Source organism: Prunus dulcis, chromosome 8 (genome assembly GCF_902201215.1).
Source record: "Prunus dulcis chromosome 8, ALMONDv2, whole genome shotgun sequence".
NCBI classification, from domain to species: domain Eukaryota; kingdom Viridiplantae; phylum Streptophyta; class Magnoliopsida; order Rosales; family Rosaceae; genus Prunus; species Prunus dulcis.
Window position 1 is genome coordinate 19,103,897 of NC_047657.1, and position 25,107 is coordinate 19,129,003.

The window sequence follows — 25,107 nt, forward strand, 5'->3', positions numbered from 1 at the left end:
AAATTGGCTATTAATTAATTCTTCAGGAAAATAAAATTTTGACTATTAATTAAACATCCGTGTGGTTCTTGATAATAGACATATCTTACTAATTTTGATTAATGAATTGGGTTCTTAAGTTCTTAAACAAATATTATTGGATTCGGTCTAATTAATGTTTATTTTTTATTTTTTTATGCATTTGATTTTATATTGGTTTAACTATATTAAAATGTGTGATTGAATTAGATTTGACGAGTTTGACCTGATTGAATTAGATTTGACGAGTTTGACCCCAAAAAAAAATCAAATATAGATTATTTTTCCATAATTTAAAAAAGAAAAAAGAAAAAAGGAAAGAAGCACAGCCGGCTTAAGCTATTAATGAAGCAATAACCGCAATTAACAAGAGAAAGGATTACCGCCACAACAAGAACGGGCAACACTAATACTTTCCTACTTGAGCTACACTGAAACTTGGTGACGTGGACTAAAGACAAAAGCTAGTCACGTTGTATTCCATATTTCTTTCCTTTCTGGAGCTCAAGAAAGCAATATTTTATTTGCACTGCCATCAGGAAAATCAAGGACAGATTTTGTTTTCCAAGATTCACCAGAGAAACCCAACTTCTCTAGCTTCCTATATATTTGTCGCCAGCTTTTCTTTCTCAATTAACTTCTCTTCCTACTAGCCAATATTGTGTGTTGTCCGCCAACCTCTGTGTGTGTGTGTTTTTTTTTTCTTCTTCTGGTTCTTGAATGGCGTATTCAATGGCCAGAAAAAGTGAGGACCGCAAACGCAAACGGTGTGAAAGTAGTCCGTCGACAGAAGAGACTTCAGCAATGCCGAGCGCGAAGAGGCACGCGACACTGCACAGGAAAGCAGAGAGGCTTGAAGAACTCCATGCCAGGGTTTGCATTGTTTGTTACAATCCGAATGGTGGCAATTTTTCCTTGTGGCCAAAGGAACCGGCCAAGGCCAGAGAAATAATCACGGAGTTCCGAGAACGTAAGAAAACCAGATCGTCGTCAGGTGGAAGAAAGAAAGAGGTCAGGATTTCGGATTTGTTGGGAAGTAACTTGAAAAAGAAGCGCAACGGAAAAAAGAAGGGTTTTGATGAGAAAGAGAACCTGAAGCTTGGTAAGATTATAGAGGCTTTGAAGACCAATATACAAACTTTGGAAGAGAATATAATTAATTCTTCTTTCGAGGGAAGAAAAACAAAAACTATTCAGCCATATGTATATGGTGAAGAGAGCACGGCAGAATTGTTGGAACCAAAGAGTTCTAATTTCAACAACGGCGGCCCAACTTTGCCGATATCCGGAGGTAATTTTTACGACGATAATATCGAATTTCGTTATGGATTTGACACTAATGGTATTTGTGGTAATGCTAATTTGGAGCCTGGTTATAATAATGGAGACTTTGGATTAGTTAAGCCAGAGAATTTTGGTGGGGTTGATACTTATAATTATAACTCTGCTCCATTGGGGTCTTATTCTTCTGCAAGCTCAAGCTGCTGGGTCGACATGCTGCAAGGAAGATACACATCAATGATATCTCCACTTGATGAGGCAGTGTTGTGGCCTCCTCTGCCTTTGCAATCTCAGATGATCAATGATCACAACAACTATACAAATATGCCTACCTTGTTTTGATCCCCCTTGACGCCGTCAAGTGTTGTAGCACTTAATCTTTAGTTTCTAGCTTAATTTCAGTTTATTAATTGTAACATGAGAAGCTTTTTCCTATTATTAACTCCATGTTTAGAAAGAATATCAATAATTTCAGTTTTTTTTTCCTATGCCTTGTCAATGTTTTAGCTTGTGGATCAATGATCATGAATATTTACTATATATGATGCATATTCTAATTTGTTTATTGTTGGTCGTTTAATTCCCTTTTCAATGTAAAGGACTCTTTAGTGTAGTGATTTGGAACAATTGATCTACTAGAAAAGCTCATGGGGTTCGAGTTCTAGCATTAATTTAGTATAATAACGCCCGTCTCAATAGGAAAGCTCTTAAAAATAAAATAAAATAAATTCTATTTTCAATAAATTAGGATAATTTATATTATAGTTTAAAAATTAAAGAAACACATCACATTATATTTTTGGATATTGTCATTATGTCTTCAAAAAAAAAACCTTTTAATTTATAATAAAAATTCAAAAAATTATTAAGCACACCAAAATTCTGATAAAACTCATAAACCAAATTTGAAATTATAGAAGCGTGTTGTTGTAAATATAACATCACAAAATCAACAAAACAAAAACAAACCGAAAAAAAAAAAAGGTTGCGGCCAACATCCTATTGGCCACTTATTAACACTGAATTATTCAATATATGAAGTGTATATGATAAGATCATCATTTAATTAAGTTGATAATTAATTGGTGGAGGTGAAGTTGAAGTTGGAGCATGTGGTTTGCCTAAACAGAAGCGAGGAGCTGAAGCCCAGCCTCGACGTGGCCAAATCGAATTGCAGCAGATTGTTCTCCAACTGGTACCCTCCGATCACAATCGAAGTCCTTGGGCTCTCACCGCCATTCACAACGGCAAGGCACAGAACGTCGTCGTTCACCTGCACCATCGAGTTGGCCCCGAACACCCTCCAGAACGTGCTCTCGTTCTGCAGCACAAGGTCAATGCTCGGCACGGCCGGCCCCACACGTGTGCTCAGTACGTTGTCCCGGCTGAAGCACACCTCGAAGGGGCCTACAGAGGACACTCTGGTAATGTTCATGGATTTAGACTCGCTGATAAAAGCCTCGGTTACGGCTTTGAAAATGGAGGCCTCGAGGACGGTGTAGGGGTTGACGGTGCTGATCTTGGTCCCACCCACGCCGTCGCGGTCGATCGACAGCAGTGTCGTGTTGACAGCGACTGGTTTCTCGTTGACCTTGATGGAGTTGACTTTGATGAAGTATTCGGACGAGGCTTCCCCTTGGGAGAAGGCGGAGGCCGTGCTGACTGGATTTATGAAGAGCGGCGTGTAGATTAATGACTCTGAAACGTCGACGTTTGGGAGCATGACGTACGGGCCGTCGCCGAAGAACACGACGCCGTTTGATGACACGGAGGACGACAAGCAGATGGCGAATTTCCTGTCGAAGCTGAAGGCGGATGCGAATTGGGAAGGGAGAGATATTCTGGTGCGGCCGAGACCAGCCATGCCCGATACACCCGCGGCGAGGCCTTCTAATAGGAACGTTGGCGCGCAAGTGAAGAGGAACTGCGAAACGCTGACGTTTCGGCCGGGGTTGAACCCGTTGGTTGACGGGACAGAGACGACGTCGTACGCAAGTTCACCGCCTGTGGCCGTGCCCGTGACGGTGTTGTCGGGTGTGAGGCCGCACGTGTTGTTGTTGCAACCAGGTTTGGAGGACGAGAAGCAATCGCCGCAGCCGCTGGCTCGTGCGAGTGAGCATTGAGCTGAGCGGCAACGAGCTGGGCTGTACGTGGAGGACACGTAGTTTTGTTCGCAGTCGACCCATAAGAACTGGCCACCTAGATCAAGGACGAGGTTTATGGGCACGAGAGGGGTCCTTTGGGTAATATGTGTGGTGTATTGGAGGGTAGAAGCGTCTTTTGAGACTGGGATGACGAGGGCTTTGGGCCTGAAAGACTGCTGAGCCAAAACGGGAGAGGCATTGAAGAAGAGGAGAAGGGTAGAGATAGAGAAGAAGAGGCAATATTGAGTAGAGGAAGCCATGGTTATGGTTGGATGGTTGAGTTGAGGGAAAGGTCTATTTATAGTTGTTGAGGTGGGCATAAATAATTTTAGCTGTGTATGCAATGCGTGAAAATGAGACTGGTCCCTAAATGTAGATATACATATATATGCGAGGAGGATAAGGCACCGAAAGACCTTAATGTCAGTGTTTGCTGCGTGGTTTCTATGCATCTAGTAGTTCAATCAAGGAGGCAAGCTGACCTTGTGAGTTTTGTCGACATTAATTGACTTCTAATACATCACATCACTCATCTGTGGGATTGATTTTCGAATATCCAAATGGGAGATCATCATTTTTAACATTAAAAAAAGAAGTATTCGGAAAAGATTGCAGATTTTTTAGAAGTGATTTGTTCGAAGTAGTTTCAAAAGACGTAAGTAAATGAATTATCATGTATCTTGATGGTTGAACGAAATAATCTCAATCCTTTGAATCATATATATCTTATAATTTTTAACTGGTATGGATCTTCAAACAAGTTAGAGTAGAGAGGGATGCTTGCTTGCATCGCCAAAGAATTGTTCTTCCATATCCAACTTAATTTTTCATTATTAAGGAATTCTATTTTTGTAGCTGACTTTGAAATGATATTCAAATTCGACGGTCGATAATTAATTTATTGACTGGTTTTTTAAATGAGAGAATCAGATACGTATATACTTCATTTTCGATCTAATTATGTTGCAAAGATAACTTTTTTAATAGACAAAAGAAAAGAAAAAGATTAACAAAGTCAGAGCATATCTTTGTGTTGACCGCTGAAAGTGAAAGTCAAAAGATGTAACCTTCTGGATATTGTGAGTGAGTTGTAAAAGGATCAAAGAGGTTATAATACAATTGACCTTGAACATCATAAGAATTACAGCATTCATAGGGCTAAGGTGGACTGAGACAAGGCATTGCAATTTGTACCAGACCTGTTTTCATGGCTGAAATTGCACCTAACAATCTTCGAGGAAGACTAACTGCTATAAACCAGGTAAACATGTAATCAGAAATGCAATGCTTGAAGCTAACTGGCAACAATCTTTATACCTATATGGCTTTTGATTTTATCATAACTAACTTTGCCTTTTGCTTATTTTATAGTTAATGATCGTTACCGGGTGTCTGTCTCCTTCATCATTGGGGTAGTAGCAGTAAGTTGGAGGGCTTTAGCAACAATCGGTGAATTTCTTAGACAACCTGTGTTTTTAATTAGAATATCCACGTGAGGAAAGTTCCTAACTCTGCTGGGCTGAGCACTTGGTGAGAAGTCCAGAAATCCTTCACAGTCAAAACATCAAACACTTGGTCGACAACACCATCCAAAATTCAAAACCATACCAAAACAAGGCAAAAAAATAGAGAAAATTTATTGCAATTAGTAGTTACCAAAGGAATTGGGGCTGTTGAGCAGTGACGGAGGAGGTGGGCGCAGAGGAGAGCTTGATTCTTCGGAGCTGTTGAGCTGTTGTGGAGGCGGTGGAAATGTACAGCCGCGCGGCTATACTCCTTAAATATATATATATATATATTTTTTTTATTTCAGGAGTGTAGCCGCCCGGCTATACTATTTAAAATATTTTTTTTATTTAAAGGGTTAGCCGATGGGCCGTACTCTTTAAATATATATTTTTGTTCATGAGGTATAGCCGCCCGGCTATACGCTTTAAATATATTTTTAATCCTAAGAATTCTAGGTAAACTGGGATAGTTACTATGATGATTTTATCGTTTTAATTTCAGTTATGTTTTTATATTTTCACAGGATGTTTGTGATCTTAGAACTCAGAGTTGTATATATTAACTACGATACAGTTGTATAGTAATCTCATCTCCCCTTTGTAACCAAAAAAAGGAGGTATTGGTATATTTTTCTCTCTTCTTCCAAATTCAAATGTTAATTTGAAAAAAGAGTCAAGTCTAGAAGCAGTTGATGTCAAGTCTAGAAGCAGTTGATTTCTTCTTGTTAATCTCTTTTTGTGCTCTGTTTCTTTTGTGGATGGTGGGGCCAACCCAAGGTGGAGGATAGTTTTCTCCAATTTGATCTTGATTCCATGAGGTTGGGGTTTACCTCAACACTTTTGACCCAAGGAACCAAATGTGCCAACTTCAATTTTACTAATTCCAACAAAAGGGTAAATTGCGAGAATGGTCCTCAAACTTGTATGCAGTGTACATTTTGGTCCCTAAATTAAATTATTAGTCCAAATGGTACATAAACTCTATGTTAATCGCCCATTTGATCCAACCGTTACATTCTGTCAATATTGCTGTTAAATATGAGGGTAAATTGGTCATTTCGTACGTTAAAATAAAAAAATAATAATAAATAAAATAAAAACTCAGTAATTGGAATATGGGAGAAGAAATCGAAGGGAGAGGGTTTGGGCCTCATGATTTTTTCCTCTCTTTTTCTTCAATTATTTTCTAATTTTGTATTTATTTTAACCCTATTTTATTTGTTAATTATGAAAAGTCGTATTTACCCCTAAAATTTGGTTACATTTAACAGAAAATGTAGCGGTTGGATCAAATGAGCGATTAAAATAGAGTTTATGTACCATTTGGACTAATAATTTAATTTATGGACCAAAATGTACACCGCATACAAGTTTGAGGACCATTCTGAAAATTTACCCTCCAACAAAAATATTGTGTAGTTCATTAGTATAATAATTAATCTTCAGATAAATGAAATATTGTCACATCATTTGAAATTTGAGATTTTATTTCAATCTCTCGAGCATTACTCATCTTGGTAATTCAGATAAAGAGAGGAAATTACGAAAGTTATCACTCTAGTACCTACCTAACTATTCTTATGGCAAGAATACTTGATTAGTATTTTATTGTAGAAGTCCAATAGCTAATGAGAAGCATATGTAGAAAAGTCGATCAGTCATGGAAATTGGCAATGGAGATCTTGGGGATGATCACAAGATGGTGCATTTGCTTGCGATCACATCCTCACATCCGACCGCCGCATGTTTGACGGTCATGGCGGGCTCACGGCAGTTTGGAATCAAATACGTGTGTGAACCAATATTATTGCCCGCAGCCGCCGTCGGTACCCCATCGGAAGTATGAACATATTGAAATTCAAAGTTATGGTTGCTACCACCGTCACAAGTACTCGTGGAACTGATTCCTTCACCACCTTGATGATCTCCATGGTTGCTTGAGCAACAAGTTTTGTTTTTGGACATTGCAGTATTTGCAGAGGGCCCAATATTATTAACATTGCTGCAGCTTCCTCCACCATGAGGCCTATCATCCTTGACTATATGAATCTGTTGATCCTGACCATCCATTTTGTAGTCATTGAAGAAGGTAAGCTTGATTCTTCTGTCGACCCCAGACTGGGTAAGTTCCAGCTTCCTTAGCTTGTGGAAGTTAGGCAATTTTTGGAGCTCTGCCATTTGAGCCCATCTTATAATCTCAAGCCCCTCTTGTGCTCCTCCATAACCATTGCCTGCTGCTGCTACATTGGAAATGTGGCTTCTGCTAGCATTGTGTTGCATGCCATTGTGCAGATGGGGTTGTGGCAGAGTATCCTCACACACAAGCCCAACTGCCTCTTTGAACACTTGCTTGTCTGCTGTAGATTCAACTGTTAGTCTTCCTGATTCCGCATCGAACTTAACAGAATAGGTTCCTAGGGGAAAAATTAAAAAGATAAATGAATTTTAATTCTGATCTATGAACTAAAAAAGATATTTTTTTTTAAAAAAAAAAAAGAAGCTTGTACCCTGAAATTTTGACAGAAATCTCCTCAGCTTCTCTTGACACTTGTGGCATTCTACGTTTATTTTTGTAATGTCTGGCTGCAATGATATATAGATAGTTGAAGGAGACTAAGGGTAATAATGGACAAAAATTACAAGAGCTAAATGAATGAGAAAAGTACCTGAGAACAGTGAGCATGGGCCATTGAAATTAGCCCTGGAATTAGGAATGGTAGATATCTCAGATGTGTTGCAGTTTGATTTGAAGGTATGAAAGAGAAGGGTATTTAAACATGCAAACGTATCCTGTGTCTTAAATTGGGTGTAATTTCTTGATTCAGTGTATTAATTAATGATTTTCAAACATGCAGACAGCTTTTAAGTTGAAGGCAAATATTTGAACACATGTTTTGCAGAATCTCAAAAATTCACGTGGACAAGATATTTGCATAAAGAGGGAAGGATTTGAATCCCCTCAAATGGCTAAAATCCAGTCAGAAGATTTGTTTGCTTTGAATTACCATATCTGACCTTTCAAGATGGCAAGATGAAGAATTCAGAATGCAAAGTTCACAATAATCAAAACAAATAGCTCGAATATTAATTTTTATTCAAATGTAATGGGGGGTTTTGTTTTGTCTTCCACCAATTGAGTCATTTATTTCAAATTTTTGTACTTGGCAAACTTCAAACTAAGACAGTTCCTTCCATGACAGTAACAGCTTTCCCTCGCAGCAGCACCCTTTGATTCTGCTCATCTAGATGCATGCTTACTGCTCCGCCTCGAGGGGATGCCTGAAAGTGAACTATAATGTATCAAACATACGAGGAGAACAAGTAAAGCTATGATAAGATCACAGAGAGAGAGAGAGAGAGAGAGAGAGTACCGCATATGCAAAAACATCAGACTTTCCCAGTTTTTTGCACCAGTATGGTGCTAAGGCACAATGTGCGCTTCCACAAACAGGATCCTGAAAGATATAAACAAGTAACACTAAGTAACACTATTCAGTCTTGTATCAATTTTAGTTCATAAGTCGGATATATTCCAGTTATTCCTTGAGTTCAGCATAACTGAAAAGTGACATAAACCAAACAGCAAAAGACACATGAAAAGTTTCCAAGCAGGTTATTCAAATGGTTTAAATCCACCTTAGCAGAAAAAGAAAAAGGAGGTGGGATTATAAATCCAGATACATAATCTTCACATTTAGCATAGCAAAGCTAAAAGAAATATGCAACAAACTTGGGTTCCCAATATCGGGCACTTGAAAGAAACTTGATCAGAAAATAAATTAAAGCTGCTTACCTCATCAATCCCATGTTTAGGGCAGAAGAATCTACTGTAAAAATCATATTCAGACTCTGGAGGAGCAATCCCTGTTACAATCACTCCCCTAGACCCTGGACATTTTTGGATTGCATCAAACTTTGGCTGTAAATCTACAACAGCTTTTGCTGATGGAAGCACAACCTGAAAATTGAAACAAGTCCTCATTTAAGAGTACATCTAGACTCCATAGATAAGCCAAAAAATAAAGGCCTAATCCATCAAAAACAAAAAGTAAGAAGCTTATATCGATGGTAAGCATAATATATAGAGATTTTCTGGAAGGGTTGCAGGATTTACAAGTAGATCGTCGGTGACATGTGTCTTCCTTATATCAATCATAGAAGCACCATCCAAGGCCTCGGAGATCAATGAAACCTCACTAGAGTTGAATTCATGAGATGGGGCGGCAGGAAAATTCAGTTCAATGAAATAGGACTTTTGTGCTTCACCATTTTGAATATTATTTGAATCATTGGCTGTCTTAACATCTGGAACCTTTTTAGCTGTTAGGATTCCAGATAATGTAGCAAACTCAATAAAGTTGGAATTTATCAAACCAGACTTAAAGAGAGTGTATGCAGCCGCTAATGTTGCATGACCACACAGCTCAACCTGCAAAAGGGTATCAATTTTCCAAGCTTAATTTACTTTTCTAAGATATCAAATTTGCCAAAAGTAGTGCCAAGTATGCGTACTCTACTTTATGCATCAGTGACAAAATCAAGACATCAAATTATCAAATACCAGTTAAGCACATCAAATCCAGGGAAACTGGAGTTAAACAAGTTTACTTTCTTAAATAAACCCATACACTAAAAGGCTAAAAAGGAACCATCTTTTTTACTGAATTCATGATTGTTGAAGATTTTGATACACTCAAATCTTTTCCCTGAATTTCACACTTCAATTCAACCTTGTTATGAAGAACTAAAAACAAACAAAACTGTAAAGATCGATCCTTTTTTTATTTTATTTTTAATGAACGGGGGTATAAAGATCTATCCTTTTGATTTTGTGAAATCAAACACTAATTGAACAGAAGGTGAGCTAAGACCTCGTTGGAAGGCGTGAACCATCTGAGACCAAACCTAGGAGCTGAAGTAGGCGTGGAATCGGTGACCCGAGTCAGATAACAAGTCTCGGATAGATTGAACTCGGAGGCCACGGCCTGCAACCACTTGTCATCTTTATCTTCTTCTAACAAGCAAACCGCTGCTGGGTTTCCCTTGAAAGCTGATTCAGTGAAGGCATCCACCTGCACACACAACACATCCATTTCAACACTCAAATTCTTAACAATCTGCTTGAGCGCAACGCATTACATACAGAAGAGAGAGATTTGAGTACCACGGAGTATTTCACTGGTTTCTTCGCCATGGAAGATTGAAATTTGATTATGCAGCAAAATACAGCAGAAGCAAAGAGAGTCACTCAACTCAACAACATCGCGGTCCGCCGGCGGCTGGTCCAAATGTCAGTGTCTTTTTTTAGTTTCGAGTGGGGTCCACTTGATTTCCCGACCACCTAATCATCACGTACTATGATTGTGGGGCCAGAACATATCCTGTTCTTTGCCCCTTGCCCAAGCGTGAACATAATTTATCAAACATGATGTATCATCATATTTGAGCGAGTCGGCGTGGTTTGTGACTGTTTCTCTTCTAGCAAGAAATTTTCATAAGAAATTCAAAAGCATTGAGAGTACTTCAGAAAGCATTCATGCGACTCACTTAGAGCATTTCCACCGGTTGCCTCTTGTTCTAGGACAGGCACTATTTATGTGAATAGTAGCTGACCTAGCCCCCTCTAGCAAAATGTGTTTCCAGTAGTTGGGGCTTGCCATGGCAATTACTATTCATTTTTTTGTTTTTTTCACAACTTTGTTTACTTAAACAATTAATTTGGATAATATTTTCGGATAAGATTTTTGGGTTCCTACGTGTCAATACTATTCATATCGGATAAGATTTTCGGTTTCAAATTTCAGATAAATTTCAAATTTCAGATACATTTCAAAATTCAAATTTCAGATAAATTCAAAATGTCAAATTTCAGATACATTTCGAAATTCAAATTTCAGATAAATTTGAAATTTGAAATTTCATTTGAATTTCAAATTTCAGATAAGATTTTCACCCTCTAAGATTGCGCCGCGTGTCATATCTATCTGTGTACATTTTTCTATAAAATCAGAGGTTCAGCTCATACCTCCCACACCAGTTCTTCTAGATTTCATGGCAGACATGGAAGAAGAGAAGAGCCTAGAGAGCTGCGCTGCGCAGAGAGAACTAGATGAGCAACTTGGCATAGCAGTTGCTTTGCTGGAGGAAGAAAAGCAGGCTCGCCGTGGTTCATGAGAAGGTCGTCGCCCAAATGTGGACAGACATAGACATTCCCGGGGTAAGAATCTTATGGAAGATTATTTTATCCCACAATCTCTGTATTCTGATGTTCATTTTCGAGGGAGATATAGAATGCAACCCCATTTGTTCAAAAAAATCATGCATGATATTTGCAATTATGATGAATATTTTGTTCAAAAGAGAAATTGTGCTGGAAATTTGGGACTTCTTCCAGAGCAGAAGTTCACAGCTGTGATACGAATGTTGGCGTATGGGTCATCTGCCGATCAGGTGGATGAGATTGCTCGGATGGGGAAGTCCACTGTTTTGGAGAGCTTGGTGCGATTTTGTGATGCAGTGGAAACTCTGTACACCAGAGACTACCTCCGCAGACCTACGCCCAGGGACCTGCAAAGGCTTCTCCAAAAAGCTGAGTCTCGAGGATTCCCTGGCATGATTGGTAGCATTGACTGCATGCACTGGCAGTGAAAAAATTGTCCAACTGCTTGGCAAGGGGACTACGGAAATAGAAAAGGGCAGAAAAGTATCATCCTGGAAGCAGTTGCTGGTTTTGATACATGGGTTTGGCACGCCTTCTTCGGAGTTGCCGGATCTCAAAACGATTTGAATGTCCTAGGTCAATCCCCGGTGTTCAATGATGTTTTGAGAGGTGAAGCCCCAAATATCACATATGAAATTAACAATACCATCTACCAGACGGGTATTATCTAGCTGATGGCATATACCCGAGGTGGACAACATTTGTGAAAACAATTCCACATCCCCGATCCCATAAGCAAAAATTTTTTGCTCGCTATCAAGAGGGGTACAGAAAAGATGTTGAGAGGTGCTTTGGTATCCTTCAAGCTAGGTGGGCTATTATCAGGGGCGCGGCACGTCTATTTGACGAGGAGGTGCTTAGGAGTATAATGATGACTTGTATCATCCTCCATAACATGATTGTGGAAGATGAATATGATTACGATGCTGATGACGTGTATGAACCAAATCCCATGGACACGGCCCTAACACGAATTTATGAAAAACCAGTGGGGCCAAATGGAGAAGCAATGCAGCATGAACCGTTGGTTAGAGACGGTAGTTTCATGCCCCGTATGATTGATCGCTACACGGAGATGCAATCGTCCTATATTCATGAACACCGTCAAGTTGACTTGATGGAGCATTTATGGGCGGTGAAAGGCAATGAAGGAAATGAAGGTGAATAAAGTGAAGTGAAGAAGTTGTTTTTATTTTATTATGCTTTGGTTGTGGGTTGTTTATTTTTTATGCTTTGGTTGTGGTTTGTTTTATTTTTTATTTTTTATGCTTTGGTTGTGGTTTGTTTATTTTTTATGCTTTGGTTGTGGTTTGTTTATTTTTTATGCTTTGGTTGTGGTTTGTTTTTTATGTATGGAATGTTTTGAATAAAAAGGAATTTTGTTGAATATTTTCTTTATTGACTAAAAGAAAAGCAATACAACTAATAATAAAATAAAATACATGAATTAAACAAAACAAAAAATACAATGAAATCAAAGGTACATGAATTAAACAAAACAAAAAATACAATGAAATCAAAGGCAAGTAAACTAAGACATTAAAGGCAAACAAACTATTTTAATGGTTTCCATCATTTAACCAATCCGTGTTGCTAGGTCCATCGTCACGAAAAAGTCTTCGTCTCATAACATCCCTTCGTTCTAGCTTCCAAAATTGTTTTGTTTCAGGAGACATATGGCTTGTATCCATGGCCATGGTTTCCCGATCTTTTTTTTCAATGTTTTGTTCGCGTACATACTCCCTTTCTTTGCGTACATACTCCCTTTCTTTTGCATATTCTACTTGAACTGCCATATCGTGCTCTTGTTGTTTCAAGTCCATTTCAATTCTCATGGCTTGGTGCTTTGAAAGTTCCTCCAAAAATTGAGATGCATTCTTGCTAGAATTACTCCCTCTCTTCGCCTTCGCCGCCTTCCTCCCAATAGGCCTTGGATTATTTTCAATGGGTGAGTCGGTACTCATCGGGGAATCCATAGGTGAATCCGATGCCGGCGTCTCATGAAGTGGAGTCTCGTTCAAGACTACCGTCGGACCGGTTGGAATAATTTGGAATCTCTTACAAGTCTTCACCACCTCCCAACAATGGGTATGGTTGAAACTTTTTTTCCCTTGGCCAGTAGCACCAAACCACATTTGTGCTTGTATAATCTATAAAAAAAAAAAATGAAATGGAAATGCAAGAGAATTTTTAAAATATTGGCAATGCAACATGTAAAAAAAAAAAACTAATGGAAATTAAAGAAATAATAAAAAAAATGCAACATGTATTAAAAAAAAATAGAGACATATTAACAAAATATATAAATTGCAAGAAACATTTAAATAAAAATTAATATGACATAGAAATTAATAGAAGAAAAATGACAAATAATTTACCTCATTGCTAAGATTTTCTCCGCTTCGTTGGTTGTCAATCGCTTTTGCTAAAGCATTTCTCCATTTTCCCAACTCTTTATTAAGAACTTTCCACCTACTGGATAATGCCATTTCTGTACGTGTAGAACCAATTGCCCTTTCACAAAATGCTTGATGAATTTTTTTCCACATATGAGAAAATTTAATCTCATTGCCCGTTACTGGACAATGACTAACTTGGACCCAAGCCTCACACAAGCTAACATCTTCCATCATGCTCCATGCCCCTCCATTTTCATTAGAAGAACCCATAATATGCTAGAAAAAAATTACAACTTCAAAGTGAAAAAATATTGAATAGAAAGTGAAAAATTTTGAGGAGAAAGTGAACAATAGTAGAAGGAGAAGAAAATATATGAGGATTTGGTGTTAAAAGTGAAGAGTATTGGTTGGTATTTATACACAAAAAATTCTGTAATTTGTGTGTATTTTTAAAAAAAAAATTCGATTTTTTTCAATTTTTTTTGGCAGAAAAATTGCTGCCATTGGATTGAAGAAAAAATTCCAATCGGAGCGACCAGGAGCCGCCACGTGTCAAAGAGCCGTTGGCGGCACTGTAGCGTTGATTTGAAATTTTTTTTAACGTTGGCGCGTGCACGGTAAAAAAAAATTCAAAACTCCAGGGCTGACGCCAGCATGGCGTCAGCTATTTTGTCCGCGCCCTCGGGCCCGAGCTCGGGCCGAATTCGCCTTCGGGCCTGCCCATTTTGGTGGCCCCCACGCTCGCCCGGACTGAGCTTTTGCTGCTGGACTTCGTTTTTTGCCCCAAACCCACCCCCCCCCCCCCCCCCGCGTCCATGAATTGCTGCTGGACTTGCTCTTATAAACTTTTGTTTTTTTTTTTTTTTATCAAATACTGTTAGAAGCATCATAAAGTGTTTTTTTCCTTTTCAAAATTACTTGTTCTAATAAAAGTGTTGCTATTTTCATTTTTAATCTTTCCTCTTGGAGTCTGCGAAAATAGTGCATTTCTTTTTTGATTTTATAATACTCTCATTGGAGTAATGGGTTATAAGAGTACCTTCATTAACCCTTTCTTTCTTTGCCAATAATAATTTCTGAAGAAAAACAAATTTGTAAATTACAATCACATGTCCTAAATTTGCAATCAACTTCATTCGTTGACTGACGGATATAGTACATTTTGAAAATCTTTTCACGGAAAACAAACCTAGATGATTTACAGGAGCTAATAATCAGGGCAAAGTGATTTGATAATTTACATGATGCTGCTAACACACAAGGTTACTGACACCACAGCACGCCCAGCTTTTATTATACATTTAAAGTTAACCAAATGGAAATGGAATCACCACATTCCTTGCTTGGACATCTTCAAGAAATGGGATAGAGTGATATTTGGAAGTTCAATTGAACGCCCCTTTTTCTTTGTTATCTTTGTCACCTTAATGGCCTCCCCATTCTCTGATTCAGTAACCGTCACCGACACCAAGTTGTAGAACTGTTCAAAAACCAGTTTGTGCACATTAGATTACTTCGAAGAAAGCTTTGATAAGAATTGAGTAACAATTTTACTAACTTCTAGTATCAGCTACTATTTCTTTTAGGTGGCGACTGATGCCATGCAAACCGAGTAATCCCGATGTGCAATAATTTTAAATGCATAGCTCCATACATGAATGATAAGTGAGAAAATGTACCTCACAAACACCATGGAGCAACAATCGACGGAAAGGATCTTGAACCTGCAGGATGAGACCATCTCCATCTTCAGTCTCTCTCACAAAAGCCCTTATGCGCTCCTGAGAGGAAAAAGAAATTTTCTACTCAATGACAATAAAAGATTATGTTGGATTACAATTTGATTTAAAGAAAGATGAACATGGAAACATGCAGGTCAAAGATGGTGAAGATGGAAATGTGATGCCAAAACCTGTCTATACCAATAAAGGAAACCAACAAACAACATAAGGAATTGCATTCACCTCATAGCACTCAATAAGCTCTGAAACAACGCTACGACGAAGTGCCTGTCTTGTTCGAGAATCAATCCTTCGCCATGCATTTAACACAGCCATTTTATCAGCATCAACAGGACCCTTATTCTTTGCACAGGGGCTTATTGAGGAACCAATGATATTAGCCTGTCAAAACGAAATAAAGGCTAGAGTCAGGGCATGCAACCAGGTAACATCTAAAAATGAACCATACCCACACACATGGATACACATACTGATTGATAAATCAATAATTTCAGAAGGGCACATAATCAGCTACCTTAATGGTATCAAGACAATTTAAATGCAACTCTAAAGGTTGGTCCTTCATATGGCTACTCAAATAAATGAATTTAATTCTAGTAATTACTTCATAGCATCTTAAATCACCGGATTGCAAGGAATTAAAAGATTGAAACAAGTTTTCAGTGAATGAGAGTGGCCGAAGGACCTGTTTGTCCATGTCTATATTCCTAAATGTATCCCACTCTCGTACATTAGTCATGCAAAATGGTGACAGCGGTACATCATCACCTGTACATTCAAACCAAACCCAGTGTTGATATGAGATTTTCTAAACAGCAATAACCATAAATAGACCATTGCAGAGTAAATGCAGGTGAGTTCAATCATCACAGAAACTTTCAACAATATATGGTAAAAATAGAAGTACTAATGGGTGAGCAATGCATCAAACAGTTATATCAAGAGATGTTTCTTTTAGCCAAATGAGTACCCCAAGGTGGTGGAGCAAACAAGCCCCTAATTTCTTCTGCATTTAGACGAGGAACAAGTTCCATCAAAAGACGATCGTTAATCCATCTTCGAGACCGTCGGTTGCTTACCTGCCAAAGCAAAAAAAGTCATAACATGAATCAAATACAGAAAATAATTTCTCATTTTAGTAGAAGACTAGTCACTCTTCAAGCAAATACTTTTTTTGAAGGATTAATGCAATCTATTGTGACAAAATAAATGATCGTATCAAAATCCTAATGATGAACTGTAACTCTAAATGAAACATAATATTTCCAACTTGTCCAGTTATACAATCTTTTTCGGCTCACTAGAGCTAATTTATAATTATTGGAATTTCACTAGATCTTTTACATTGGAAACACAAAATTTCCATTGATAGAGAAACACAACAAACTTGACACATATTCACCAAAACGAGCGTATCTGTAATTAATATGCCAATCTGCCAACTTGTTCTAGCTCCACCAAATAGTACAAGTCTTTTATGTAACTAAAATAACCATTTAGGTTATTCAATTAGCATAAAGCTTATTAAAGCTGTATGCTACTGTTAGTGGAAATTTGCTATTTGAATAACCATTGCGGAGAGACACTAAATGCTAAAATGTAGTTTCAATTAAGTAAAAAGAGTACTGCTACCCCTTTAAATCATAAAATATATCAATTAGGTTCACTAGTTCTATCTTATCCATGAAATTCATATACAAAGAGAAAGCAAGATTCAATATTACCATGTGAGTAAAGTTCATAAAATAGGCAAAAAAAACACAACAGATTTGCAATTGACTTAACAATAACACTAACTGTTGATCTAAATTGAGTCGGAACAAGTGACGTCAAAACTGTAAGTCCGTTTTTCAAATCAATTTTTATTATACAACAATCACAATCCTTTCTAAATCAAAACAAATCACAATGGTACCGTTCCAGCCAAGCTCTCAAGAAACTCAATCTTCTTCTCAATTGACATGCCACGTGATTTGACACTCTCTCCTGCCCAAAAATACCACTTTTAAATGGAGAAATTCTAGCAGTAACAGGGGCATCACAAATAGATTTACAAATTAAAAAAAGACTAACAGTAAACTTGACAGAAGACATCAGTACATGATCTGGGTCATTTATTCAAAATAAACATAAAACGCAGAGAATAGAATCAAAATCCCATCAATACCCAAAATCCACAGACGGTGTTTCACTCCACACAAATCACCAAAAAGTCCAAGTCTGCAACTTTACAAGACTTTATTCTATATCATGAGCTATAAATCCATTGCATAAAAAAGAAGAGAGAGAGAGAGAGAGAGAGAGTTACCATTTCGAGGTTCCAGGAGAGGAGAGGAGAGGAAAAGGCCGTCTTCTCTGTTAAGAATGTCAGGAGTCGCCATGATTGATTGGATGCAGAGCGGATCTAAAGCCTGTGGCTTTGAATCTTCTTCTTCTTCTCGGTTCGCGGGTGTTTTCTGCGCTAATGGATTTTGAGGAACAGAGATGAGAGAGAGCAAGGCCGAAACTTTTTTGTGAAAGGCAATGAGAAACGAGGGGCAACCCAACCAAACAAGGCCTTGGAAATATGGAAGAGAGGGAGAGACGACAGTAGAATATACTTATGAATCAACGTTTGATGCCAGACAGAAAACCATTTTACTTGGTCTTGTGAGTTTGGGACCGTGGACACGTGGCACATGACCCAATCAACCACGTGGTTCGAAGAAGGACAGACGGGTAATCCTGGTAGCTCATGTGTATGGTGTTGGTTGGTTAGAGTTTTGGTTCATTTGGGTTCTGGACCTCTGGCCTGCGGTGGCTTAGTTGGTTGTTAGGGTTTTGGCCTGCTGCTCTGCTCTGATGGCTCCCCTTGTTTTGCTGCTTAGTTTTCTGCTCAGCCCTCTCACCTCTAGTGTTTGTTTTGGTTTGGTTTGGGCTGGCGTCTTTCTCCATTAGTTAAGCTTGTTAACTTTCCCGATCTATTATTTGGTTTGGGCCTAGCTGCTGTTGGCGTCTTTCTCCATTAAAAGACCACAAAAAGAAAAAAGTCATTAGCCATTAACTAAAGACTACAAGGGTACTACAGGTTTTTCACGTGCTCACCTGCACTCCTCTGAAAAAGCTCGCATGTACGTACCACTGCAGTGCAGTAAACCAACATAATGCGCGCAAAACCGCGCGAATAACTCACCGGCGGCATCTTCTCTTTCTCTCTGGCGAAACCCTAACTACGAGCTCACCCTCTTCATCTGCAAGCCGTTCTCTCGCTTGCTCTTGTCACATAAAGGTAATGTTTGTCTTAGTAAAAACCCATCTCATTTCTTCTTGTCCTCCTCGTTGATTCTGTCATAAATGTCAAATTTTTTTCCTTTTTTGCATTATTTTGATGAACATCAATTGCTTGTAGTTGATACTATAATACTGAATGTTTCTTGGTACTAAGTACTAGCTTGGGTTGACAATTTGGAGGGTTGTTAGCATGAAAATGGGTTTTAAACCCAGAATCTGAGAGCATCCCAATTAGATTAGGCCTTTTGCCACCCTAATATTTGTTTGTCACTTACTTGTGTTACTAGCTTCTAATTGGGATTTCATGTCATTCTTCTAATGTTATGTTAGTGAAGCTCATCAGAATATCATTTGGATGGTATTATATTATATAATGGTGTTATGCCGTCTCTTTGTTTGTGTTTTGTTAAGGCTGAAGGTGTTTTGCCTCTGGTTCATATGGAAGGACAGAGTAGCCTCACCGACCCGATGCAATTGGTGCCGTTGGATTTTTGTGGGGATGCTGCCATTGATGTCTCTCAGGCAATTGGAGATGATCCAAGCCAACTAGTTAGCATGGCTACTGAAGGGACTGCATACCAAACTGATGATCTTTTTTCACCTTGGTGGACTGAAAAACCAAAGCCATCTCTCAATTCTCTCAATTGTGTTGAGTTTCTAGCAGAAAGTTCAACATTTCTCCCAAAGGATCCTTGTGAAGATATATTAGAAAGCATTCCTTTATCTGTTTCTGGCATAGATGATGTTGGTGGGGTCTCTGAATTCCAAAGAGAGGTGTTGTACAGCAGTCTTGGAAATGCTTGCGGTTCTAAACTAACTGATTTCTCTATGGACATGGACGATTGGAAGGTAACATTCCTGAAATTATCCCCCGTACATTAAGATAATAAATTGGAAATGTTTTTGGTTTGAAGCTCTTCCTTTCCTTTCTTGATGTACTTATGGTTAGAACTTTCCTGTCTGATCGTCTCTAGAATGGGTATTTTGCAGCATTAATTGTCCTAGTGGTCATATGTATATATGTTCATCCAATTCCTCTTGTTGTGGTCCTTCATTGAATTTTCTCAGCAGGTGAGATGTCTGAGGCCAGTGAATGACGAACTTGTGAATGCACAACATCAACTTCACGCCAAGGTTAAGTTATTTTTTAACAACTTTCTTTAATTTCACATTCAGCTGCGATTGCGTCAAGCAATCATTTCAACTATAATGTTTTTCACTTTTGAGAACTTTATCATGATAATGATGTGCGATATACTTCGTACAGTATCATACTTCAAGGACAGATAATTTATGTGGGGATAAAAAGGATAGTGTTTCTCAAGTTGATCCAAGAGCAAGAAGTGCTTTACCTGATTTTCATTCCCAGCCACATTGCCACATTTCGACACAGAGAGCTGCTGTAACTGATCGCGTAAGCCAAATTCTTTGACTAGATAAACTGAACCGGTCAAGATTCATGCCATTTTCCATTCAAATGACAGACAACACCATTACTTCTTCTGTTCACCTCAAGTTATGATGTTTGTAAATTGGTGTAGATGGATTTTCTTGGATATGTTTAGTTTCTAAAACCAGTCTCTTATTAATTCAGACTCGCAGGATGCGAATTGCTGAAAGACTTGATGCATTGCGAGAACTGCTTCCAATATCCACAGAGGTAACGTGTGTAAATTGAGAAGGGATGCATGCAGTTGCTCCTGTACTAGCTCCGCTGAAGAGGGTTTTCTTAATGACTTGTCAACGAATATTGTTTTCTGTCTGTATTTTCTCACTTGAATGACCCCAACCGTAATAGTTTGTCATCAAATGACAAAGAGAACATGCAAATTAATAAACAAATGCAGTCGAATGTGTCTATAAAAATAATTAGAGTTTGATTTTTTTGGTCAGAATAATTAGAGTTTGATATGTAATACATTCACTGACATATTAAGCTTATCGGTAAAGATCAAGTCTAGGCTATACAGAGTAGACTTACAAATAAAATCGTGTCTTCCTCCTGAAATGGGAGTGCGTATAAGATTCAATAATTGTCACATATATGAAAATGCTGCCTCAGATTCTGATGTCCAGTACCATATGGAGGTTCAATGCTAATATACGTCAAAATTATTTTTATCTGGAGAATGTGGTCAGATGTCCATCTATATATGACTGGTTATTTTGAATGTGTAGGGTGGTCAGTCATTTGTAGTGGATGATGTAATTGACCATATCAAGTTTTTGCAGCTTCAAATAAAGGTAAATCTGTCTGTTTATGCTGTCCGACTCTACAGGTTTTTGCATGATTTTGTATATGCACTCGCAGATAAACCTGCATAAACCAACACAAAAAAGCACCTTCTCTTAACCACAATTTGAAGTGTTGCATTGTGAATATCCTTTAGCAGATTGTTTGAGAATATCGTTATTCATACATCAATGAGTGAAGATTCTATGTGCACTTTTTATTTTTCATTTGATAAATAGTTATATCTATATGTTGATGAAGTTAAAATAGAAAAGAACTCATCTGTGCAGGATTTATGTAGAAGCAGATTGGGAGGTGAAACAATTACTGAACCTATCATTTTCCGCGAGGTATATATAATTCATCTATGCTGAGTTATGAGTTAGACAAAATCATCTTGTAACACTTGCCCAAAGTTGAGCCCCATGATGAGGGTGCCTTCTTGTCTTTCATATTATGCAAGGGAGATTTATAATTCTTTTATGTTTTGCAGGGATATGGTCACTACTTTTGCCACCAGAATATGCTAAATGAACCTCTTGAAGAGATGATGGGAAAATTGCTGGAGACAAATCCAATGGCAGCAAGTCAGCTGTTGGAGAACAAGGATCTTTTGCTGCTGCCAATGGATTACTCTGAACCATTAGCTTGAGTTAATTAGATTGATATACTTGGTCTCATATCCATAAATACCATGCTTAATTGTTGTTAACTATTAACTTTTGTTCATGGTTTCTCACTAGATAGTTACTTTGGGTGATCAAACTCAGTGGTCTGGTTGGTTCTTCAGAGTGTCTCGTCTTCGATGGTCAACACGTTTAATTTTTAATTTATTAGTGCAAGAAAGCTATGTATTTCTCAGAACTAAATTGACTTTTTTGCTTTCTTTTTCTCTTGTGGTAGAAATGCTGAATTGAAAGGCACACAATTGAATTTGAAAACAATCATTTCTATGTTCAATTCATTGTTACTACATGTGAAAAGCTAGATTGGATTGGCAAGCACACAGAGTGTGGGTGATGTACATGAATGCTAGGGAGGCAAACTTTCTTCGCTCTCTTTTGTTCCTTTGCCGTTCATTCCTAAGCAAAAGAAAAGAAAAATTACATCTATACCACAAAATAATTAGTAAATGAGACAAATAAATTTACATTGAGTTTGTAATTATTTTTCGTGATCCTCAATTAAGGGGTCCGAGTCTACACGGATTATGAGAGGCTTCTGAAGATCCAAGGTTGAATCTGCTACAATGGGGGGTAGCATGGAAGACGGTGACAATATGCCGCCTTCTACCTCAGCGTTTCAGCCAGTACTTCGTCCAGAGAAGCCTTCACACCTTTAGTTAGCACACCATGAGAATTACTGTGCAATGCAAGCAGCGGTAGGAATTTTCATTCCCGGGGTCAACTTGTAAAAGGTTAAAAAAATTCTATACAAAATAGACCCATTGAAATGAAGCGATAATTTTCTAATTTATAGTTAATAGATAAAACCATACAAAATAGTAATGTTTATTATCAAAGAGAACTGCATCAACTTCAAAAAATAAACACACACTGCAATAAACCAGAAATATGTCTAAGAATGTGATAATAAACCAAAAATTTAGCGCAACCATCTTCACCTCCCAAGGCATCTCGTCCTATTCAACGTAAGAGCTAGCATATATTAGCGCAATCTTGCTCATTTTAGGGCATTTACGTCATTTTTGAGGTCTGTCGTCGTTTTGATTTTGGGCTCTAGTTCTCAAACTTTAGACCATTATGAGTACTGTCTTAGGAGGGGAGCTTATTTAAGCAAGTATTTCTTCAATACGTAAAAGTTAGGTTATTCTTGTTAAACTCTTTGTGGATTGAACATTTAAGGCTTTTTACCTAGATCGACCTTAGGTCTCTTCATGCATTCATATCATACATGAAAAATTATTTTATGTAAAAATATGAAAAATGATTTTTCAGAATAATCATTTTCTCAATATAATTTTTGGCAGCTTTATTCCTTACACATAAAATAAGAAAACTTGATTTTATAGGATGTTAGTGTGAAGAATATATTGACTTAATAAGCCATCATTTTTAGCCTAAATCATATCATCGTCGTTTTAACCTCAGGAATGCCCTCTGGAGCATTTCATCAAACTGTTTGTGGACAATTTGTAGAGGTTAACATCTTCGCCTCCAATGATAAATTCCAAGTTTGCAATCTTGCCTCTACGTGGATCTGCCCCTCTGCAAGTAACAACAAGGAGGTGGAAAGTTTGGAACATATTTTTGACAAGTACGTAGTTCCAAATTCAAAAATGCCAAATAAACAGGTAAAAGGTAAAACTCACCGGATATTCCAAAACCTAGCTAGCACTATAAAGTATAAACACCGCAACCACAAGCCGATACTAAACTTTGAACACTTCATCACTAGCTAGCTAGAATAAAAGTAGTTCATTGAACAAATACAAGGAGATATTTTCAACAACCATGACTTGTTTGATAGCAGAAGAAGCTGACATTTTCCCACTAGAATTAATGAAAAGGTAATGATTTCATGGTGACTTTTTGTGTTGAATTAATTTATGTGCATGAGTTTTAACAGAGTTTTAACAGCCTTTAAAACTTTCTAATAATGCATGCAACCAAATTGTAAGCCAGATGAAGAGCAAGAATATTATTTTATTACTTATACAATATATATGTCAATGACTATGTCCATGGTGTCAATATGACTGCAATGTAAGCCTTATTAGGACTAGACACACCTGAGCAATTAGGTTGAAACTATAACACATAGTATTTGAGATTAAATGGGATATGTCCAACTGCTCTTTTGGTATGTGATAAGGAATCTTATTGAGCTAATAAGGAGTCCTATTCGGTTTGCTTGGTGATGAAGTAGAATTCTGATTGAATTTGTTAATGGGAAACAGTGGAGTCCTGATTGAATTTGTTGATGGGAAGAATTCACTTAGCGTAAGTAATTACACACATTCAATTCTCATACCTCATTTAGAGAGTGTGATATGAAACTTGCAGCAGAAGGTACGTAAAAGACTTTTGTGTTGTTCATATGGCTTTCGCAAGTTAGTGTATGTGTTTTTAGTTGATTATGCTTAAAGTACTAAGCACACAATAGCAACAGCCTGAAATTTTGGATAAATTCCTCAGTTTGGAAGTAACATAAGATCTTCCAATCTGCACCACAATCAAAGATAAGAAAATTATGAGATAAGTTTAAGCATACAAAGCTGTTCATGACAGTATGCTAGCTATTAAAACCATTGGTCAATTCTTTCTGCTAGGCTAGCTGCTTGGCGTCGAAAGCAAACCCATAAAAATGAATGGCTTAAAAGAAGAATCAGCAGCAAAGCCCACGGCAATCCAAAAAGATAACCTCCTCCTCCATGATCCATCCACCAAGTCAGCAAAAGGAGGAGCCGTCCTCCCCTCATCATTCGACAACTATGAAACAGACAAAACTAGGTCTTATCATTACACAAAGAAGCTTGATCAATAATTACACAAAGAAGCTTGATCAATAATTACACAAAGAAGCTTGATCAATAATTACACTTTAACTTTTGAAACTTCTTCGCTTAGCATTAAAACAAAATCTTAACATTACAATTTACATGTGAAAGAGAAACAACAAGACTACAATCAAAGCAAAACAACCTACGACGCCAAGGTCGTCATCAAAACTGTGGTGGGTCCCATATTAGCAGCCTCAGCTACAGTGATCAGCGGCAGCCTCATGCAATGGAGCCTCTTTTTTTCAGCGTATACAACAGACCACGTATACCAAAAAAGAAACGTTATATTAACTTGTTTCTTTATCCTTGGAGCGGGGCGGGGTGGGGTCCTATGATTTTGTTGGTTTTCTTCTTGGGACCCACGACTAAACTGTTGACAATTAGTAAGTCCAATACAATCAAATCCTAGTCCTGATTGGTTTATTTATGTTTATCCAAACCCAACCTGGGGGAAGAACAGTGGGCTGTACTGTACCTTTTGGACTCTTTCTTCACTTGATAAGGTTTTGTGCACTTCCATCAATTCACAGCTCTAGTCTACTCTATCTAGTCTTAACCCACTGGCCCGAAACCAAAGTCAGCTTTACTCCCAAGTTACTATATTGCAATTTGCAAATGCAAAACCCATCAAACCTCAATCTAATCGATTGAAAGAGTAATTTTTACATGTTTCGGGTATACCAGTTATGATTTTTGAGTTTTCAATTTTCAGGCATATATATGAAGGGTATCCGGTCCTAAATTGGAGGGATGGCTAAAAGGGGGGGCA

The 25,107-nt window shown here is 37.9% G+C and overlaps 6 protein-coding genes across 10 annotated transcripts; 2 read left to right on the plus strand and 4 right to left on the minus strand.

Annotated features, from left to right (window-relative positions):
* Window positions 1-738: 738 nt before the first annotated feature.
* On the plus strand, window positions 739-1,641 carry LOC117638671. The gene has a single exon (XM_034373765.1). The coding sequence runs from the start codon at window positions 739-741 to the stop codon at window positions 1,639-1,641; it is 903 nt and encodes a 300-aa protein (XP_034229656.1).
* Window positions 1,642-2,273: 632 nt separating this feature from the next.
* LOC117637373 (probable aspartic proteinase GIP2) lies at window positions 2,274-3,747 on the minus strand. Its single transcript, XM_034372249.1, has one exon. It carries the CDS (start codon window positions 3,701-3,703, stop codon window positions 2,378-2,380), a length of 1,326 nt encoding a protein of 441 aa, XP_034228140.1. The 5' UTR covers window positions 3,704-3,747; the 3' UTR covers window positions 2,274-2,377.
* Window positions 3,748-6,514: 2,767 nt separating this feature from the next.
* LOC117636616 lies at window positions 6,515-7,911 on the minus strand. The gene is made up of 3 exons (XM_034371202.1): window positions 7,618-7,911; window positions 7,459-7,534; window positions 6,515-7,365 (listed from the first exon to the last, which is right to left on the minus strand). The coding sequence occupies exons 1-3, from the start codon at window positions 7,639-7,641 to the stop codon at window positions 6,644-6,646; spliced, it is 822 nt and encodes a 273-aa protein (XP_034227093.1). The 5' UTR covers window positions 7,642-7,911; the 3' UTR covers window positions 6,515-6,643.
* A 100-nt stretch (window positions 7,912-8,011) lies between these two features.
* Window positions 8,012-10,240, minus strand: LOC117636614 (uncharacterized isomerase BH0283-like). The gene is made up of 6 exons (XM_034371201.1): window positions 10,116-10,240; window positions 9,823-10,023; window positions 9,066-9,380; window positions 8,745-8,909; window positions 8,323-8,406; window positions 8,012-8,230 (listed from the first exon to the last, which is right to left on the minus strand). The coding sequence occupies exons 1-6, from the start codon at window positions 10,143-10,145 to the stop codon at window positions 8,123-8,125; spliced, it is 903 nt and encodes a 300-aa protein (XP_034227092.1). The 5' UTR covers window positions 10,146-10,240; the 3' UTR covers window positions 8,012-8,122.
* A 4,374-nt stretch (window positions 10,241-14,614) lies between these two features.
* Window positions 14,615-17,925, minus strand: LOC117636617 (R3H domain-containing protein 4). Of its 2 annotated transcripts, XM_034371203.1 has the most exons (7): window positions 17,621-17,925; window positions 17,228-17,298; window positions 16,283-16,391; window positions 15,998-16,080; window positions 15,535-15,693; window positions 15,250-15,351; window positions 14,615-15,050 (listed from the first exon to the last, which is right to left on the minus strand). In XM_034371203.1, the coding sequence occupies exons 1-7, from the start codon at window positions 17,691-17,693 to the stop codon at window positions 14,898-14,900; spliced, it is 750 nt and encodes a 249-aa protein (XP_034227094.1). In that variant the 5' UTR covers window positions 17,694-17,925; the 3' UTR covers window positions 14,615-14,897. The 2 variants fall into 2 exon arrangements, with proteins under 2 accessions (XP_034227094.1, XP_034227095.1); XM_034371204.1 differs by lacking the exon at window positions 17,228-17,298.
* Window positions 17,926-18,174: 249 nt separating this feature from the next.
* Window positions 18,175-21,775, plus strand: LOC117636613. Of its 4 annotated transcripts, none has more exons than XM_034371199.1 (8): window positions 18,178-18,580; window positions 19,033-19,431; window positions 19,651-19,716; window positions 19,850-19,996; window positions 20,177-20,242; window positions 20,761-20,826; window positions 21,106-21,165; window positions 21,309-21,775. In XM_034371199.1, exons 2-8 carry the CDS (start codon window positions 19,051-19,053, stop codon window positions 21,465-21,467), a joined length of 945 nt encoding a protein of 314 aa, XP_034227090.1. In that variant the 5' UTR covers window positions 18,178-18,580; window positions 19,033-19,050; the 3' UTR covers window positions 21,468-21,775. The 4 variants fall into 4 exon arrangements, with proteins under 4 accessions (XP_034227091.1, XP_034227090.1, XP_034227088.1 ...); XM_034371197.1 differs by having other exon boundaries at window positions 18,181-18,580; window positions 18,994-19,431; XM_034371198.1 differs by having other exon boundaries at window positions 18,182-18,580; window positions 18,994-19,431; window positions 19,654-19,716.
* The last annotated feature ends 3,332 nt before the right edge of the window (window positions 21,776-25,107 follow it).

Bases quoted from the DNA above. Each gene is read 5' to 3' on its own strand.
- LOC117638671 (XM_034373765.1), top strand. From the start codon at position 739: ATGGCGTATTCAATGGCCAGAAAAAGTGAGGACCGCAAACGCAAACGG.
- LOC117637373 (XM_034372249.1), bottom strand. From the start codon at position 3,703: ATGGCTTCCTCTACTCAATATTGCCTCTTCTTCTCTATCTCTACCCTT.
- LOC117636616 (XM_034371202.1), bottom strand. From the start codon at position 7,641: ATGGCCCATGCTCACTGTTCTCAG. The intron at 7,535-7,617 runs GTACTTTTCTCA...ATATCATTGCAG, and splicing joins CCCATGCTCACTGTTCTCAG to CCAGACATTACAAAAATAAA. The intron at 7,366-7,458 runs GTACAAGCTTCT...TTTTTCCCCTAG, and splicing joins ATTTCTGTCAAAATTTCAGG to GAACCTATTCTGTTAAGTTC.
- LOC117636614 (XM_034371201.1), bottom strand. From the start codon at position 10,145: ATGGCGAAGAAACCAGTGAAATACTCCGTG. The intron at 9,381-9,822 runs GTCTTAGCTCAC...ACCCTTTTGCAG, and splicing joins GGTTCACGCCTTCCAACGAG to GTTGAGCTGTGTGGTCATGC. The intron at 8,231-8,322 runs GTACTCTCTCTC...GTTCACTTTCAG, and splicing joins CTGATGTTTTTGCATATGCG to GCATCCCCTCGAGGCGGAGC.
- LOC117636617 (XM_034371203.1), bottom strand. From the start codon at position 17,693: ATGGCGACTCCTGACATTCTTAACAGAGAAGACGGCCTTTTCCTCTCC. The intron at 15,694-15,997 runs GTCCTTCGGCCA...TCGTTTTGACAG, and splicing joins ATATAGACATGGACAAACAG to GCTAATATCATTGGTTCCTC. The intron at 15,352-15,534 runs GTGAATGCAATT...TTTTCCTCTCAG, and splicing joins AGCTTATTGAGTGCTATGAG to GAGCGCATAAGGGCTTTTGT.
- LOC117636613 (XM_034371197.1), top strand. From the start codon at position 19,021: ATGGAAGGACAGAGTAGCCTCACCGACCCGATGCAATTGGTGCCGTTG. The intron at 20,827-21,105 runs GTAAATCTGTCT...TCATCTGTGCAG, and splicing joins TTTTGCAGCTTCAAATAAAG to GATTTATGTAGAAGCAGATT. The intron at 21,166-21,308 runs GTATATATAATT...TATGTTTTGCAG, and splicing joins AACCTATCATTTTCCGCGAG to GGATATGGTCACTACTTTTG.